Below are 19,147 nucleotides of genomic sequence, written 5' to 3'. Positions count from 1 at the left end.
GGGTGAGACTCTTATCCACATCATGCACAGTGGTGCTGGCGCACCACCTTTTCGTCCTCATTCTAGCTGGAAGGCAGAAGGAAGGGGTGAATAAGAAGGACCACTCTTTCTCTTTAAGGGAATTTGTCAGAAGTTGGGCACACTCAAATTTTTTTTTATTCCTGGAGCCCATGTGCCAAGAACAAAATGGAAGTTGTATTCCTGTGAGAGAAGGGGCGACTGGAGACTGAGGGGCAACAGGGAGAGTAGGGAGAGCAGGTTTAGGACACACTGAGTCCAGTAGAAAATTCCTGTTGGAACCTGGAGACAGCTGAATAAAAGTGGTCATGAGAAAAATCTGGAGTTTAGATTTGGATTTGAGAGTCATTGGTATAGAGGTGAGTGTTGAAGCTTTGTGGCCAGATGAACTCTGCGGCAGAGAGGAGCAAACAGTCATGCAGCGAGGTCTGGGAAGTGCGCTCCTAGAGGGGCAGGAAGGAGAAAGGCAAGAGATGGAGAAAGAGATTCTATTACTTGTTTTACGGGTTTTTTTTGAAACATTACATTCTTAGGTAATTTGATTTGTAACTTATCCATTGCTTTATTTTACAAGTATGGCAGTACTTTGGCATACTCAGAGTTCACCATATAGTTAAAAAACTAGTTTTGTCTGTAATTACTGCTATTTGTATGGGTTTTGAGATGCTGTACTTAGCTGTCAGGTTTAGTTCAGAAGAGACCAAACTCTTCTTATGTTTTCATTTTTTATTTGTGGAGTTTAGACAGTTTGGCATTGTGTATTGAAATAGCAGCCTCTTACTAATGCTGAGGGTCTCATCATCCCCTGCTCTTTTCTAGGTCTTTGGTGGAAGAGTTTAGGAAGACACTCTGTGCATTATGGCAAGGTAGCCAGACTGCATTTAGCCCAGAGTCTTTATTTTATGTTATTTGGAAGATTATGCCGAATTTTAGGTAAGTATTATTTAATGAAGGATATTTAAAACATTAATTTTAGTCTTTACACTGTTCCTGAAACAATTTCCAACAGAGTGGTGGTATTCTCAATAATGAAACCAGTGTTTTGTTTTTTAAGGAGAGGAGCAGAAGTTGGATATATCCTACTAGGCAAATGTGTTTAAGTAATAGAGAGACCTTAGAAAACTCTTTAACAAAAGGCAGGGCATTTTGTTGTTATAAAAACAAAGCCCTTATAAATAACTTACATGCTCTAGGAAAACATACTGGACAAAATTTCCTTGATTTTTTTCAAAATCTTATACAGAGTAATTATCATCATACACTGTCCTGTTATTTCAGCTAAAAAAAAAAATCCAAGTGTAATCAGTAGAAAACCATGGTATCGTATTCACTGTTCTGGTCTGAGTTCTGAAGACCTTACAAGACTATAGTTAAGTCCATTGGGATTCATTCGCTTTCCAGAAGGTAACACAATTAACACATCATCTCCTAATGTGCTTATAGAGTCACAGCGTTTCCAGTGTTCTTTTTTTCTTTTTTTTTTTTTTTAGTTTCTGCTTTATAACAAAGTGAATCAGTCATACATATACATCTGTTCCCACATCCCTTCCCTCATGCATCTCCCTCCCTCCCACCCTCCCCATCCCACCCCTCCAGTGTTCTTTATCTGGTCTCGCTTGAGTGGGGAAACAGCCCTGCTGTCAGAGAAATCTACCTCGTCTCCTAAGCTAGTCCTCCCCGTAGGTAACAACAGACCTGAAGCACTACGGGTGCTGACAGCAGCCTTCGCCACCTTCTGCTGACTTTTATCTTTCTGAAGCACGTCATGGTTCCTACTAGTCATGATTCTGGCACCTTATGTACAGCCCTCTCCTTCTTTTTTAAAACCAGCACGCTCTAGTAAAACTCAGCAGTATATCTTGCTTTACTGTCTCAGAGTGGTTTAGATATATTGGTAGTATGGAGAAATGTCTAAAGGGTAACAGCTTCAAAGGACTATAATTTGTTGCCTTGCCAAAGAGTGTAGCCTTGAGGATCAGACATAATTGACTATTGTTAACCCTGGTCTTTGTTTTGAAGGAAATCTTTTATACTTCATGTTATTTAAATCTCTCCTGAGGAGAGAATAATTTTGTAAGAATTTTAGAATTTCCTGACTCTAAATAGGAAAGGTAGAAATGATTGTTACTGCTAATCACATCTGGACTTGATATAAAATTTCTAATTATCACCTACTTAGACTCTTGATGGGGATTGAATCTTTGTGTTTGGTTATTATATAAAAATTGCTTCCATTTGTTGAATGTCTATTATGTGTCGAGCACTTTAGGTATTTTATATCTGATCTTCATTAAGAAACACAACAAAATTCCCATCAGGGTAAGAAGTGTTAGCCCCATCTGAAAGAAGACGGAACTGAGACAGAGGAGAGTAGTTTGTTCAGTTTTATACATCTAGTAGGTGTTGGGACCAGAATTAGAACCCAGGTTTCGTGGTGTTGGTCAGCGATAGATGTGTTAACAGTATTTGTCTGCATGCCCCAGTGAGGCCCACCAACCACCTTTATACTCTTCTACTTGGTTCCCATGGTGACTCAGTTCCCTCTTCATTTAATAGAATTCTACTTTTCATCTAAATCTGCCCGTATCTCTGCTCTTTCTAGTTTCTTTAGCCCATCTGTGAGCATGATTTAGTTTTTAGCTGCTTAATTTTACTCATTCTATTTCCTACCAATGAAGGGAAAGAACTTTTGGAATAGGTAACCAGGTTGAGAAATTCGGATGGCATTTCCGGAGTGATTCCTATTACATATGAACTCTTAGATTTCGTTAATGACTGATCAGGATAGGATGTCTGTGTGTTCTTAGCAGGGCTTTCTCTTCGTTCTGTAGTAATTCAGATTGTTCCTCACTTTCATGTAATCAGAGAATAATTTTCTCTTGGTTAGCTATAGATCTTGAGATTATATCATGGATAAAGTTTTAGTACAGGGTCACTGCACAACACCCAGGTGTGAGGTAGGGTTTTCTTCTCATAATTGTTACTCCTATTATGTGTACAGGGTAAAAGTTCTTATAACGTGCCGAAGTGGAAATGCAATGGGTCTTGAATTATGTTTGTATTTATAATCCCAAAGTAAAATTTTTTAAAGTTTAGAAAGCCCATTTTCCTTGATTAACATATGACAGTATCTAGGGAGTGTGATACCTTGGAACAAAATAAGAGGAGCCTGGGGAGTTCCCTGGTGCCCTAGTGATTAGGATCCCGGGCTTTCACTGCTGTGGCCTGGGGTCAATCACTGGTCGGGGAACTGAGATCCCGTAAGCTGCGCGGCATGGCCAAAGGGGAAAAAAGTGAGGAGCCTGAAATACAATCATGCATGTAGAAGTAGGAACAACTTTCATTTGTTAAATAAATGCAGAAAAAAAGTACCCTAAATGTAATCAACAGCTTTGGACATAGAAATCATCAGAGCTATTCTTTCTCTTTTCCCACCCAAACCAAAAGCCAGTCACTCAGCAGGGAAACTGTTCCTGAGTTTGAACTTCTCAGCATACATATATCTACTTACCACACTTCTTATGGCTTCCTAGTATGCCCAGCTTTTCCTGTCCTTTCTTTTTTCATAAAAATACCTTAAAGTGTATTTTTTAAAATAGACAAAAATACACATGGTTCAAAATTTCAAAAGGTAAAGAAAGGTTATACAATGAAAATTTTTTTCTTTTACTCTATTCCCCAGCCTTTCATTTTGCTTTCCGGGAGCAACCATAGTTAACAGATTTTTGTGTATCCTTTCAGTGATATTCTGTGTGTATATACATACAAGCATGTGCATAATTTTTAACATAAATGGTAACATATCTTGTTTTTCTACTTTGAGATGATTCATGTTAGTATATAAATAGCTTTCTCAGTCATTTTAGGTTGCATCATGATTTGTTTAATAGTCCCCTACCAATGATTACATAGGTTACATTTCTTCTTCTTTGCTGTTCCAAATAGTGCTGAAGTGGGTAATCTCATACGTATAATGCAGGTATTTAAAAGAGGAATTGCTGGGTCAAAAGACAATTAGCTTTTGTAATTTTGATAGTCTTTTCTGCTAGCCTTTGTTACTCCTTGCTTTCCTTAATATGATTTTGTCTTGTTGCCTCCATATATTTGTCTGTCATCTGCTTCCTGTCTATGGTATTTGCCTGTGGTCACATCTCTTTCTTTAGAATCCAGCTTAATGCTAACACTCTCCAGGAAAGTCTCTTGATAATTCATATCAGGTCATAGTATTTATTCCCTTGATTCATCGTGTCACTTACGTGCGATTTCTACTTTCATGTAAAACTTAATTTAATATATCTTCATTGACTTCCCAAAACAGTTTTCTGTAGTTTTCTTAAATGTTTAAAAATGATGGAGAAATGACTGAAAAATCTTCCTTGAATTTGCTAGGTCTTCTGCTTCGCTTTGTAGAAAATATAAAAGATCTTTGTAGATAATAAAATATCACTTGAAAAGACCTATTTAATTTAATAATAATCTTTTTTGGGTGTCTGTAAATAGAGGACTTTAAAAAAACACCAAGCTGTTTATATTTTATATTTAAACAATATAGGCATACCTCAGTAATGTTTGGGTTTGGTTCCAGACCACTGCAGTAAATTAGCAGATAGAGAAATAAAGCTGTTCCAAATAGTGCTCAACTTTTTTCAGAGTCATCCATGAGGTTTGGAATCTGCTTCATCCAAACTCCTGTTAATGTTGATATTTTGACCTCTTCCCGTGAATCACGAATGATGTTCTTAATGGCATCTAGAATGGGGAATCCTTTCTGAAGGTTTTCAGTTTGCTTTGCTCAGATCCATCAGAGGAATCACTATCTGTGGCAGCTACAGCCTTACAAAATGTATTTCTTAAAGAATAAGACTTGAAAGTCAAAATGACTCCTTGATCCATGGGCTGCAGAATGGATGTTGTGTTAGCAGGCATGAAAACAACATTCATCTCATTGTATGTCTCCATCAGAGCTCTTGGGTGACCAGGTGTGTTGTCCATGAGCAGTAATAAATCTTTTCTGGGCAGTGGCTCTCAACAGTGGGCTTAAAATATTCAGTAAACCATGTTGTAAACAGATATGCTGCCATCCAGGCTTTGTTGTTCCATTTATAGAACACAGGCAGAGTAGATTTAGCATTATTCTTAAGGGTCCTAGGATTTTCAGAATGATAAATGAGCATGCTTCAATTTAAAGTCACCAGCTGCATTAGCCCCTAACAAGAGAGGCATCCTGTCCTGCGAAGCCAGGCGTTGACTTCTCCTCTCTAGCTAGGAAAGTCCTAGATGGCATCTTCTTCCAGTATAAGGCTGTTTTATCTACACTGAAAATCTTTTATTTGGTGAAGGAAGCTAATCTGTTATTAGCTTCCTTCATTACTGATCTTAGCAAGATCTGGATATCTTGCTGCTGGTTCTACATCAGCACTTGCTGCTTTGCCTTGCACTTTTCTGTTAAGGAGACGTCTTCTTTCCTTAAGCCTCACCAACCAACCTCTGCTAGCTTCACACTTCTCTTCTGCAGCTTCCTCACTTCTCTCAGCCTTCATGGAATTGAGGACAGTTAGTGCCTTGCTCTAAATTAAGCTTGGGCTGAAGGGAATGTTGTGGCTGGTTTGATCTTCTATCCAGACTGATAAAACTTTCTTCATATCAGCAATAGGGTTTCATTTTTTTGAATCAGTCGTGTCTTCACTGGGGCAGCACTTTTACTTTCCTTCAAGAACTTTTCCTTTGCTTTCACAACTTGGCTGTTTGGTGCAAGAGGCCTAACTTTTGGCCTGTCTCGGCATTTGACATGCCTTCCTCACTAAACTTATTCCTTTTAGGTTTCTGGTTTTTTTAAAATATTTATTTATTTAGGCTGCATCGGGTCTTAGCTGCGGCACATGGGAGCTTCATTGTGGCCTGCAGGCTTCTCTCTAGTTGTGGTGGGTGGGCTCAGTAGTTGCAGCACGCGGGCTCTCTAGTTGTGGCACACGGGCTCTAGAGCGCGCAGGCTTAGTTGCCCCATGGCATGTGGGACCAAACCCATGTCCCCTGCATTGGAAGGCAGATTCTTAACCACTGGACCACCAGGGAAGTCCCAGCTTAATCCTTTCAGCTTTTAATTTAAAGTGAGAGACATGCGACTCTTCTTGTCACTTAAACACTGAGAGGCCATTGAGGGTTATTAATTGGACAAATTTCAATATTGTTGTGTCTCAGGGAATAGAGAGGCCCGAGAGAGGGAGAGAGGCAGGAACAGCCTGTCGGTGGAGCAGTCAGAACACACACAACATTTATTATGTCTGCTGCCTTATATGGTTTGTGGCACCCTAAAACTATTACAGTAGTAACATCAAAGATCACTGATCATAGATCACATTAACAAATAATAACAATAATGGAAAAGTTTAAAGTATTGCGAGAATTACCAAAATGTGATACAGAGACACAAAGTGAACAAATGTTGGAAAAGGGAACCAACAGACTTACTTTGATGCAGGGTTGCCACAGACTTGAAATTTGTAAAAATGGCAGTATCTGCAAAACGCAACAAAGCAAAGTGCAATAAAACCAGGTATTAGTTAGTTCTAAGAATTTAGCTATTGTATTTTTGTGCATGTGTTTGTAAACAAAACATCATTTTTGTCATTTTCATTTTCTGGTATTTTTGTCATGAAGAAACTCGGCCTTGATTGGTGCCTCACACTGGATAGGAATAGCTAAATTTAACTGATTTTGGTTTTGCAGATAATTTGGACAAAACAATAACTTATTTTAAATATGAACAGAATCTAAAATTCTAATGTGTCCTAGGTATTTTAGAAGAAGTTTGTTCTAGCATGATAAAATTTGATTCTGTAGAGGCATATCCTTTTCCGTATTGGTCTTTGCTATTTTACACATAATGTACTTGGTCTTGCCAAAACACAGAGAATGGTCAGTAATGCACAGGCATGTGTCACAGTTGCGCATGTTGGAGCATCACACAAGTGCTTGTGTGTGCCTGTATTATGTGATGTCTGTTTTATTATCTGCAGTGTCTGCCTTTCACTTAAGCAGGTGCAGAGTAATGTTTTCCTTGATCATTCTTTATTGGAACATTTCTTTGTTCTTAAGATCCGAATAAATATGGCTTGCCTCCTTGTATCAAAACTTGTTGTGAAGAGACAGTTGCTCTGTGTTCCTATACATTGTGCCTCAGCAGTGTCTGTCCTTCTCTGCCCCCTCATTCAAAAGGGATGCCTCATGAGCTTCTAGGCTTTTTGTATTTGCAGTGTGCTCTCCAAGGATGATTTCTCACAGCATCTTTATGACACAGATTTTCTGTAGACATTAGGAGAAAGAGGTAATGCTCATCGAAGGTCACAAACAAGTGAAGATAGGAACAGTGTTAAAATTGGAGCCACCATGCTTTCAAACTCTGTCTTATTTTCTCTCTCAATTCTGATCTGTCACAGAGATACCAGTTGGTTCGTCATAAATTCATTTCCTCACTAATTCACAAACACCTGTTTGGGTGACATCACTGAAATAATTTGTATATAGAACACAAACACTGCACCCAAATGTGAGGGGTGTTTCCTTTAACAAGATTACCAAAAAGAAGAAACCTAAGTTGACTGCAGAGGAGACTCTGAAGCCCAGACTGTATAATTGAGAAATAATTGAAAAGATAACTTAAGTCTGTTGAATTTAATATACTAAATAATAATTATTAAGATTTTCAGATAAATCAATGAAAGGTTTTATTTAAATGTTTAGAAATGGAATTGTAAATGTCTCTTTAGTCAGAATCAAAAAAATGTCCCAGTCCTAGAAGAAACATAGACTTTTTGTGATCTGGTAAAGATCACAAATTGAAACAGATCCCCATAACTTATCTTTATAAAACAATGAGTGTTCCTTGATCTCACGTAGGTCAACAAATGTGTTTCTAATGGTAAAGGGAACATTAGAAAATAATGTATTTTGATATAAGGAAAGAGAATCAAGAGAATCATGGTATGGTTGGAAATATTCATTAATGTACATTAGGCAGATTGTTTTAAAAAGGGACGGATGTGTTTGATGAAAACGCAAATTGACATAACTACAAGGTACTGGTTTTCATGTTCCATTTTAGAAAATAATGATTAGATATTAGGTTATTTTGGTGAGAGAATAAAATATTTTTATATGTGATAGAATTTCAAATATGACCTGAAATACTGATCTTACCTTTGAGTCACGAAAAAAATGTATGTTATGTTGAAAAAGTTTAAAGCACCTCCTTAGATATATAAAGGAACTACCAACTTTGAATACTTTTGACTGTGAATTTTAACATTTTTATTCTTAAGAGTCTTAGAAGAAATACTTGAACATATATATTAATATTTAGTTGCTAAATAGTATAGAAAAAGTTACAGTGAAATGCTAAAGTGACTTTCAATTTAAGTTCCATTGATTAGGCAGATCATTTCCATAATTTATTTCCAGGAGAAGTTTTAGGAAAAGCGGGGGGACTCTGGTTAAAAGAAATTTTGTTTATGGAACCACTGCCTGGAAGAGTGGTAGAAGTTTTGACTCAAGACCAGGCCAGAAAACTTGCCACTTAGAGCAAAGATTAAAGAGAACCTTCCATGCCTGTAAAAATGTAGGCAGTAGTCTTTCCTATCCATAATTTTGTGAATGTACTTTAGATATCATTGCTGGATTTATCTACATAAACCTCTGTTACCTTCCAACTGTACCAGCTTAATTTTCTGTCAGATTTCATTACTGTTCACTTGTCATTGATCTGTATTAGTAGAAGAATTCCATAGAATTTCCTGACTGAATATAGTGTAAGAAGTAACCTCAGAATATGTTGCTGTATATATTAAAGTTTTAGGCTAGAGCATAATTATGAGTCAATGCGTTTTAAAGTTTTTATTTATTTAAAAAATGTCTTGGGCCTCCCTGGTGGCGCAAGTGGTTGAGAGTCCGCCTGCCGATGCAGGGGATACGGGTTCGTGCCCCGGTCTGGGAGGATCCCATATGCCGCGGAGCGGCTGGGCCCGTGAGCCATGGCCGCTGAGCCTGCGCGTCCGGAGCCTGTGCTCCGCAACGGGGGAGGCCACAACAGTGAGAGGCCCGCATACGGCAAAAAAAAAAAAAAAAAAAAAAAAAAAAAAAAAAATGTCTTGAATCAGAGATTAGGATGCAAGTATAGAATGCTATACATCTTTAACTCTTTAGATAAAGTTTTTCTTCCTTTCAGCCAGTGTTTAAAAATTAGTATCTTTCAGTCTAAAGATTTAAATTCCTTATTTCTTATAATGGTGGTTTAGACCTAGTTTTCTGGTGCAGGTTAAGATGTGAAATTTTAACATTTGAGCATCTTCTAGAGAGGCCATGTGGGAAATGGGAAGATTCACAGTCCATCCAGGAGACATGTTACTCTCCTTGTTGCAGTTGCATGACTTCAGGCAGGTCACACAACCCCTTTTTTGCCCCTCAGTTTTCCTCTTAAGTGAGGTCAGTTGCGAACACTAGAAGTCCAGTTAGCTCTACTATTCTGTGTTTTCAAACTGGTTTTTCAGTAGTGGAATTCTGTCTTGAAGGTGCTTTTACGTGTAAAACAAGGAGGAAGTGGGGAGGAAGGATCAGGGCGCCTCCCTGTGCTCTGAGCGCAGGGCTGTGGCCCTTCTCAACACTCTGCCCTCCTGCATGTTGGGCTGGGCAGGTGGTGCCCCACAGTGACTGTTTCTGTTTGCTTCAAGGGGCTATCAGCAGCAGGACGCTCATGAGTTCATGCGCTACCTGTTAGACCACCTGCACTTGGAACTCCAGGGTGGTTTCAACGGTATTTCCCGCTCATCAGTTCTGCAAGAGAATTCTACTCTGTCTGCAAGTAACAAATGTTGCATGTAAGATTTAGTTTCCTTTTGTTTTCTGGGAAGACCTCAGATTTCTACTGGTGTTCTTGTTTATTAGATTTATAATGGAAGGTGGAAAGTTTTCTGGACCTTTGCTGAAACTTTTGTGCACTTGAACTTTGTGACCAAGTGGACTAGCACATGCCTCCTGCTTCCAGATCGAAGGCATCTTGTACTTGCATCTAGGTGTAGTTCTAATTGTTATTTGCTATAGATTATTTTTAAACTTGAAAAAATAGAAAATATTTTGTACAATTTAACACTTAGAAATTTTCCTCCAAATGTATTGAATAATATATGGGAGACAATATTCATATACTAAAATAATTACATTTGTTCACTAATAACAGGCTTAAAATATTTTGAATGTGAATTTTTCTAAAGCCTCATTTGGACTTAAATTTTCCAAAAATATGTCTGTTCTTTCATCAAATTGAGGCATTTGTAACTTTTCAGAATTTTTTTTGCCTCTCAGTATGAACAAAACAAACCTTTTGGGTTGCTTTCCCAGGTACCAATACCCCAAAATATACACTGAGATCAGAATGTTTATTTTGCTGAGGGAGAGATAATTGACTTTTACTTCAGCTTGGATCTTGGTTAGTTGTCTCCTTTTGTCCAAATTTTGGGAAAAGTTTCATATTGACCTATGCAGGAAAGGGATTTATAAGACGAACTCCCCAAAGAAAGAAGAAAAGAGTAAGTTATATATAGGGTTTGCTGTAGTATGTTGCCTGACAGTCCGTAAATCGGATTTTGTGTAAGATAAGGTCTTTTTAATGACAGAGGAGTCTCACAGCTAATCTGACTGTATCAGAGATGGGCAATCAATATGAATTGCCATACTTTTTTAAATGTTTGAACCTAGGTCCTAGGAGCTATGGTTCAAATTAGAATCCAGTACAGAAAGGGAAGGACCTGTGATTTGGTAGAAATGATCTTGCTGCTAGCACCAAATCAAACATAGTATTAAATGAAAAATTCTGTTTTGTATTTTAGGATGATATATTCATACATAAAGGATATTGAGCTGGGCTCTATGAAGGATAGTCTGTGTGTCTGTGTGAAGTGAGAGGATATATGTCTTTGTTATTTTATTTGATGCCCAGGGCACCCTTAGGGAATCACATTGTGTGATACAAGATGTTCTTTTAGTAATTAATGAGTTTTCAGTATTAATCCATACCCCTTCATGATATTTTAAATAATAGTAATTTTAAGTTCCATTAGTTAGGAACATAAAAAAATTATCATCAAGTATTCAAAACTCAGGCTCCTTTATATTTCCTTAAATTCACTGGAGGATGCATTTCAGGATCTAAGGATCATATTTGCTAAAACTACAAAAAAAAAGTCTCCTGTACTTGTATTTATTCGTATAAACACAATGAACCCTACTGAAGGTGGGGGTGAGGATGGTAGAAATAAATGGTGGATGTGTTCTTTTTAACACATAGAAAATCATGAGTGCCAATATAAAGGAACTTTGCAGCATAATAGCCTGTCCAAGTAGCCAATGTTTAAACTCTCTCGTGTAGTTAAGATAAATGGAACAGCGATTTTGAAATAATTCGTGAATCTTGTTTTAAGTCATTGTATAATGACTAAGCTTAATGCCATACACATCAGATAGCCAGGAATTCATTAGTATCTTTTCCTCAGAGGAAGGAATTATAAAGGAAGAAGTACATTGAGTTTAAATGTACTGCTTTTTAATAAAGCATTTTCCATTTTAATTAAAGGCAGCAGTGTGTGTGAACATCAGTATGAAAGGGTCAGTCATAGTCCCTTAATTTTTCAGTAGATTTTTTTTTGAGGGGGGTATATCCTTTGTTTGTGATAACAGATATTAAGTCTAAAACCTGAAATGGCCATTTATATCCTACAGTTCCCATTGTATCTTCCCTTTGTAATTTACTAAAGCCATGTGTATCCTATGAACAACTTAAAAAAAACAAAAAAAGCTACAGTATGTTTCTTTTGCCAGTAAGGAAGGAAGCCCTTTCATAGAAAAGGAAGCAAACTTTTAAAATAATAGAATTGCTCAGGTAGGTTTTGTCTGTCTCATCATTGCAGTAGGTCTAATTTGGAGCAAGTACGGTTCAGTGTATTAGGAGTACTATTGACTGCAAGTGACAGAAACCACCTCAAATTGCTATTAGTGAAAAAGAGCAATATACTGGCTCAAGTAACTGCATAAGTGCACAAAAGTTAATATCTGTGTTCACTGTAGTACTAGTAATGAAAGTACACAAATGAACCTCAGTATCCATTAATATTTTTATTTTAATTCTGATTGATTCATCTTTATTCTGTTGACAATTTTATGTGGGTTCCTGTTGTTGCAGTGAAACCCAAAGCCATTTTGGTTTTTAAAATAATATTTTTTAATTGAAGTATAGTTGATTTACCCATTAATATTATATTAGTTAAATTAAGAGAAGGAGCTTAGTGTCCAGAGCAGGTGCTCAGGTCAGGCCAGCTGTGTGAACTTGGGCCAAGTTATTTAACCTCTGAACCTCAGCTTCCTGGTCTGCAAAATGGGGATGATCTTATCTACCTCAGCGTTGTTGTGAGGATTAATTGATTTACATGGAAAGTACTTAGAATGGAGCCTGGCATGTAAGTGCTAAATAATGTAAGTGCTTGCTAATCATGCTGTTCGTGTGCAATGTTCTTGTGCATGCTGTTCATGTCCATACCGTAGCAGGCTGTGCACCTGTCAAAGAGTGAGTTACATGTCCAAGATACATACTTAGGAAAGAAAAGCCAAAGACAGGTATGATCCTGATTATTGTTATAAAAGATGCTTACAACACTCTAAGGGCTTTCTTTTTGGTAAGCACTTGTCTAAAAGCACTGTCCGTATATTCCCATTTCATCGTCACCAGGCCTCTAAGGTAGATAGATGTTACGCCTGTTTCACATTTGATGAAGCTGAGGCACAGAGAGGTTAAGTAACATTAGGACAGTTGGTTTTTTATTGTTATTAAAGTGTTGTACATATTTTTTGATCTCCACAAGGGAATTATTATATTGTTTTAAGTGAGCTTTTTAAAAGGCTTGTGATAGTAACATCCAGCACTTCAAATGTGAAGTCATATCTCCACCAGTGATTACTAAATATGTATTAAATTTGTTTACCTCATTTTCCCCAAATATGACCATCTAAAAAAATCTGAAACTATCTTTGATCAAGGTTGTTGTTTAAAGTAAAGTAACTGAGAGTGCTCCCCATAATATGAGAAGTCTTGCAAAGGGTCCAATCTAAGGCAGTTCCCTCTTTTCTGAGGGGTATAATTGGGGGAAAGGGGTCCTGTTGCCCCGAGTACAGGCATGTACGTGATCTGTTAGTAATGGCAAATGTTCAGTGTTTGTTTGTTAGTAACTTTTGTACAAAGTAGTGAGATTGGGAAAGGAGCTGGGGGAAGGACAGTGGCTTAAACCTTTTATTTGGTATACGTCTATATATAGCTTCGAAATTTTTGTGTTATTTTATAATTTAAATTAATAAATGATATATATATATATACCCCCCAAACAGAGCCACCTATAGGACCTTTTACACATATGTATTTTAGTTTTTTACTGAGATGTTTTCCTGTGTGATTTTCTTTAGAAATGGAGCATCTACAGTTGTCACGGCTATATTCGGAGGCATTCTCCAAAATGAGGTTAACTGCCTCATATGTGGGACAGAATCTAGAAAGTTTGATCCATTCCTAGGTAAGACATATTTGGCATATGTAGATATGATATTGTATTCAAATAATAACTGTAATATTTCCTTTGAAAACTAAGACAGTAAAGAGATAAATCCTTAAAAATACATTAATTTTTGAAATTATTTTTTGAGTGTGGTTATATGCCTTTAACAGTTCTGTTTTCCTATTTCCTTTTAAGACCTTTCATTAGATATTCCAAGTCAGTTCAGAAATAAGCGCTCTAAGAATCAAGAAAATGGACCAGTTTGTTCATTACGAGGTAAAGATACTTTGATGTTCTAGAATTTTTCCCCCTTGAAATAGCAAATAATTGTTTTAATGAATTTGTGTTATAACTTAACAAAAGTCAAACCTGAATGTCTCTTCTTGTACAAAAAAATTCTGTTTAGCAAGAATGCCTGCCAGAGATACTGACCTGCCAGGTGAAACATAAAATATTTCTCACCTTTCTCCTCTTTTTAAAACTAGTTTAAAATTGAAAGTTTGTAACAAAACTTTTTCTGATCTAATGAAATAGAATTTATTCTATGGATATTCCACTAGTAACCAGAGGAAGAAAGAAGCTCAGAAAAGTTTTACAAATTATGGTGTCATTCACTCTTTCGTATGACTAATAATTTGAGAGCTCTCTTGATGACATAACTGTTGGCTAAGCCTGAGGCCTTGCTTTTAATTGCAAGATTAAAATTCACATTTACTTTGAGAGATTTCTGAACAGATTTTTTCCTTGATGAGGAGTATTAACTACTTTAGTCAAGGCAGAAGACCTGTCCTTGACCAACCACTGAAATGACTCATCGTTCTTTTTAGTCATAGAAAGAAGAAACTAGGATAGAAAAAAGAAAGAGGATCTAGTATGTGTTCTGTCATTAAGTACCTCTACAGTGAAGGCAAATAAAAAGTTTCTACCCTGAATTACATGTTCACTAAAAGTTTTAGGGAGTATTGTCATAATGATTAATATACATATAATGTAAACTTTTCTTACAAAACAGAAGGTTCTGTTGGTCTAAAACTGTACTGTCCAGTATGCAACCATGAAGTCACATGTGCCTGTTAAAATTTAAATGAATCAAAGTGAACTTTCACATTCCATTGCTCAGTTACACTCGCCATACTTGGAGTGCTCTGCAGCCACATGTTGCCAGTGGCTACTGTAGTGGTCAGCACAGGTGCAGAACATTTCCACTGTTGCAGAAAGTTCTACTGGACGGTGCTGCTATAGAATCAAATTATCCTGTAAAATGTATATGAAAACACTTTGTAGATGCTTTTAGTTTGTTCTCCACCTATACAACAGTGTTGATTGTCTCTTTTGAACAGGAGTACTGAAGAAATTTAAGGAAGCCCCATCCATGCCACTTCCCCCTAAAATATGTGGCTATAGTATGTTTCTCTAAAACTGTTTTTGGCCTATTTGAGATTAAGAAAATATCACAGTATACTTGATAGCAAGTGTCTTTCAGATCATTTTCCCTTTATGTTTATGGCATATGAATACAGGCTAACTTACTTAAGCATAAAACAAATATTATTTGATCATTTAGAGGGGAAATCAGTGAAAGTTAAATTTTTAAAGGAATTTGCCTCACATTATATAATCTAAAGTAGATTGACTTCATCTTAAAATTTCAATAAGAACACTAATATTAATGTAGTAAAAAATACTGTTCCTCAATAAATATCTGGGTATATATTTGAATAATAATTCCTCATGTTTAACAAAACCGTTAGTCCAGATGATTTTTGACTGATTAGAAGACCCAGAGACACTCATTTGTTCAGGTTTCTTTCCTCCTTCCTTCAGTGCTGATTCCCCCCACCCCTCCTGAATTGGTCATACATGGTTCTTATTGCCTCTGTAACATTTCTCTTAAACCTAATGCCCTAATACTGAGAGATGTTCCTTTCTTGAGACCATCCAGGAGAGTGTATGACACAGCTTACTTAGGTGGTTGACTGGTACTATAAACAAGAATAGTGGCAAATGGAATTTGCCTCATATCCCAAGTAGTCTTTTTCTTGGCATAGGCTCCTTGAAATCTGATAAAGATTGGTATTAGCATCAGGGGGCCCAGACCATCCTGAGGTGTTGAGGGTTTGGCTAGAAACATGTTTGCTGTATTCTCATCTGGCTTTCCTTTGAATTCTCAGACTTCATTTTGTTAAAGAGCTTACTGTCAGCTTTAGAATTTCTAAACCATGCAGTAGCTGCGAAATGCAACAAAACGAGATTTTCAGACGATGCTGGTGGTTTTCAAGAAGGCACCTAGTAAAGGACCCAGAGGGCTAGAAAAATTTCCAGATGAAAAGGCAGCATATTTCAGAAACTTTCACAAGGTAACTGAACTGTACAACATCAAAAATATAACCAGGCTGCCTCGAGAGACAAGAAGCATGCAGTGGCAATTATCTTTCATGATGAAGCATCAAAGACATTTACCTGTGAGGGCTCAACTTCTGCTTAAGAATGAGGGAGAGGCTGGAGGCAAGATGGTGGAGTAGAAGGACTTGAGCTCACCTCCTCTCACAAAAACACCAAGTCACAACTAACTGCTGAACAACCATCAACAAAAAAGACTCGAACCTACCAAAAAGATATTCTATACCCGAAGACAAAGAAGCAGCCACAACGAGACAGTAGGAGGGGCACGTCTACAATATAATCCAATCCCATATCTGGCGGGTGGGTGACCTACAAGCTGGAAAATAATTAGATTGCAGAGATTCCCACAGGAGTGAGAGTTCTGAGCCCAATATCAGGCTTCCCAGCCTTGGGGTCTGGAATCAGGAGAAGGAGTCCCCAGAGCATTTGGATTTGAAGGCCAGGGGGGCTTGAGTGCAGGAGCTCCAGAGGACTGGAGGAAACAGAGACTCCACTCTTGGAGGGCACACACAAGGTTTCACGTGCACTGGGACCCAGGGCAAAGTCATAGGAGTCATAGGAGCCTGGGTCAGACCTACCTGAGGGTCTTGGAAGGTCTCCTGGGGATGTGGGGGTCGATTGTGGCTCACTGTGGGGACAAGGACACTGGTGGCGGATGCCCCAGGGAATACTCAATTGGTGTGAGCTCTCCTGGAGGTCACCATTTTGGCAAAGAGACCCACCCCACCCAACAGCCTACAGGCTTCAGTGCTGGGACACTTCAGGCCAAACAACCAACAGGGTGGGAACACAGCCCCACCCATCATCAGACAGGCTGCCTAAAGTCATCCAGAGCCAACAGCCACCTATAAGTACACCTCTTGAGATGGCCCTGCCCACCAGAGGGACAAGACCCAGCTCCACCCACCAGGGGGCAGACACCAGTCCCTCCCACCAAGAAGCCTGCACAAGCCCCTGGACCAACCTCACCAGACACCAGAACCAAGAAGAATTACAGTCCTGCAGGCTGGGGAACAGAGACCTCAAACAAAGTTAGATAAAATGAGATCGCAGAGAAATATGTTCCAGGTGAAAGAACAAGATAAAACCCCAGAAGAACAACTAAATGAAGTGGAGATAGGCAGTCTACTTGAAAAAAAAAATTCAGAGTAATAACAGTAAAGTTGACCCAAGATCTCGGAAAAAGAATGGAGGCACAGACCAAGAGGATACAAGAAATGTTTAATAAAGAGCTAGAAGCTTTAAAGAACAAACGAGATGAACAATACAATAACCTAAATGAAAAATACACTAGAAGGAGTCAATAGTAGAATAAATGAGGCAGAAGAATGAACAAGTGAGCCGGAAGACAGACTGGTGGAAATCACTGCTGTGGAACAGAATAAAGAAAGAAGAATGAAAAGAAATGAGGACAGTCTAAGAGACCTCCAGGATAACATTAAACATACCAACATTTGCATTATATGGGTCCCAGAAGGAGAAGAGAGAAAGGGCCTGAGAAAATATTTGAAGAGAGATAATAGCCAAAAACTTCCCTAACATGGGAAAGGAAACGCACAGTCAAGTCCAGGAAGTGCAGAGAATCCCATACAGGATAAACCCAAGGAGGAACACACCAAGACACATATTAATCAAATTGACAAAAATTAAAGACAAAAAGAAAATATTAAAAACAACAAGTTTAAGCAACAAATAACATACAAGGGAATCCCCATATGGTTATCAGCTGATTTTTCAGCAGAAACTCTGCAGGCCAGAAGGGAGTGGCATGATATACTTAAAGTGATGAAAGGGAAAAACCTACAACCAAAAATACTCAACCCAGCAAGGCTCTCGCTAGTATTCAACAGAGAAATCAAAAGCTTTACAGACAAGCAAAAGCTAAGAGAATTCAGCACCATCAGTTTTATGACAAATGCGAAAGGAACTTCTCTAGGTGGAAAAGGCCACACTAGAAATGAGAAAATTACAAATGGGAAAGCTCACCAATAAAGGTAAACATACAGTAAAGGTAGGAAATCATCAAACCACAAATATGATATCAAAATCAGCAGTTGTGAGAAGAGGAGAGTACAAATGCATTTGAAATTAAGAGACCAGCAACTTAATCCTGTATACATATATAGACTGCTATATCAAAACCTCAATGTAGCTGCAAACCAAAAATCTATAATAGACACACGAAAAAGAAAAAGCAGTCCAAACACAACACTAAAGATAGTTATCAAATCACAAGAGGAGAACAAAAGAGGAAGGGAAGAAAAAAGACCTACAAAAACAAATCCAAAACAATTAACAAAATGGCAATAAGAACACACTGATAATTACCTTAAACATAAACAGATTAAATGCTCGAACCAAAAGACATAGATTGAATAGATACAAAAACAAGACCCATATATATGCTGTCCACAAAAGACCCACTTCAAATCTAGGGACACATACAGACTGAAAGTGAGGACATGGAAAAAGCTATTCCATGCAAATGGAAATCAAAAGAAAGCTGGAGTAGCAATACTCATATCAGACAAAATAGACTTTAAAGACTGTTACAAGAGACAAAGAAGGACATTACAAAATGATCAAGGAATCAATCCAGAAGTTATAACAATTGTAAATATATATATGCACTCAACATAGGAGTACCTCAATATATAAGGCAAATGCTAATAGTCGTAAAAGGAGAAATCAACAGTAACACAATAATAGTGGGGGACTTTAGCACCCCACTTACATCAATGGACAGATCATCCAGACAGAAAATAAATAAGGAAACACAGGCCTTAAATGACACGTTAGACCAGATGGACTTAATTGACATTTATAGAACATTCCATCCGAAAGCAGCAGAATACACCTTCTCAAGTGCATGTGGAACATTCTCTAGGATCACATGTTGGGCAACAAAGCAAGCCTTGGTAAATTTAAGAAAACTGAAATCATATCAGGCTTCTTTTCTGACCACAATGCTGTAAGATTAGAAATCAACTACAAGGAAAAAACTAAAAAAAACAAACATATGGAGGCTAAACAGTATGCTATCAAACAACCAATGGATCACTGAAAAAATCAAAGAGGAAGTCAAAAAGTACCTGGAGACAAATGAAAATGAAAGCCAAGATGATACAAAACTTATGGGA

The 19,147-nt window shown here is 37.6% G+C and overlaps 1 protein-coding gene across 2 annotated transcripts in view; it reads left to right on the top strand.

Moving 5' to 3' along the window:
• The window catches only part of USP3 (ubiquitin specific peptidase 3), a 98,978-nt gene that overhangs the window by 53,962 nt on the left and 25,869 nt on the right, over positions 1-19,147 (top strand). For both annotated transcript variants that reach the window (XM_060097212.1, XM_060097211.1), the window contains 4 exons: positions 838-951; positions 9,741-9,887; positions 13,516-13,622; positions 13,800-13,880. In XM_060097212.1, coding sequence (XP_059953195.1) covers positions 838-951; positions 9,741-9,887; positions 13,516-13,622; positions 13,800-13,880 — 449 coding nt within the window. The remainder of the gene's footprint in view (positions 1-837; positions 952-9,740; positions 9,888-13,515; positions 13,623-13,799; positions 13,881-19,147) is intronic.

The sequence above is a fragment of the Mesoplodon densirostris genome, chromosome 4 (assembly GCF_025265405.1).
Source record: "Mesoplodon densirostris isolate mMesDen1 chromosome 4, mMesDen1 primary haplotype, whole genome shotgun sequence".
In the NCBI taxonomy this organism is placed as follows: domain Eukaryota; kingdom Metazoa; phylum Chordata; class Mammalia; order Artiodactyla; family Ziphiidae; genus Mesoplodon; species Mesoplodon densirostris.
Note: the sequence above shows the minus strand (reverse complement) of the source record. Positions and strands in the feature narration are given on the sequence as shown.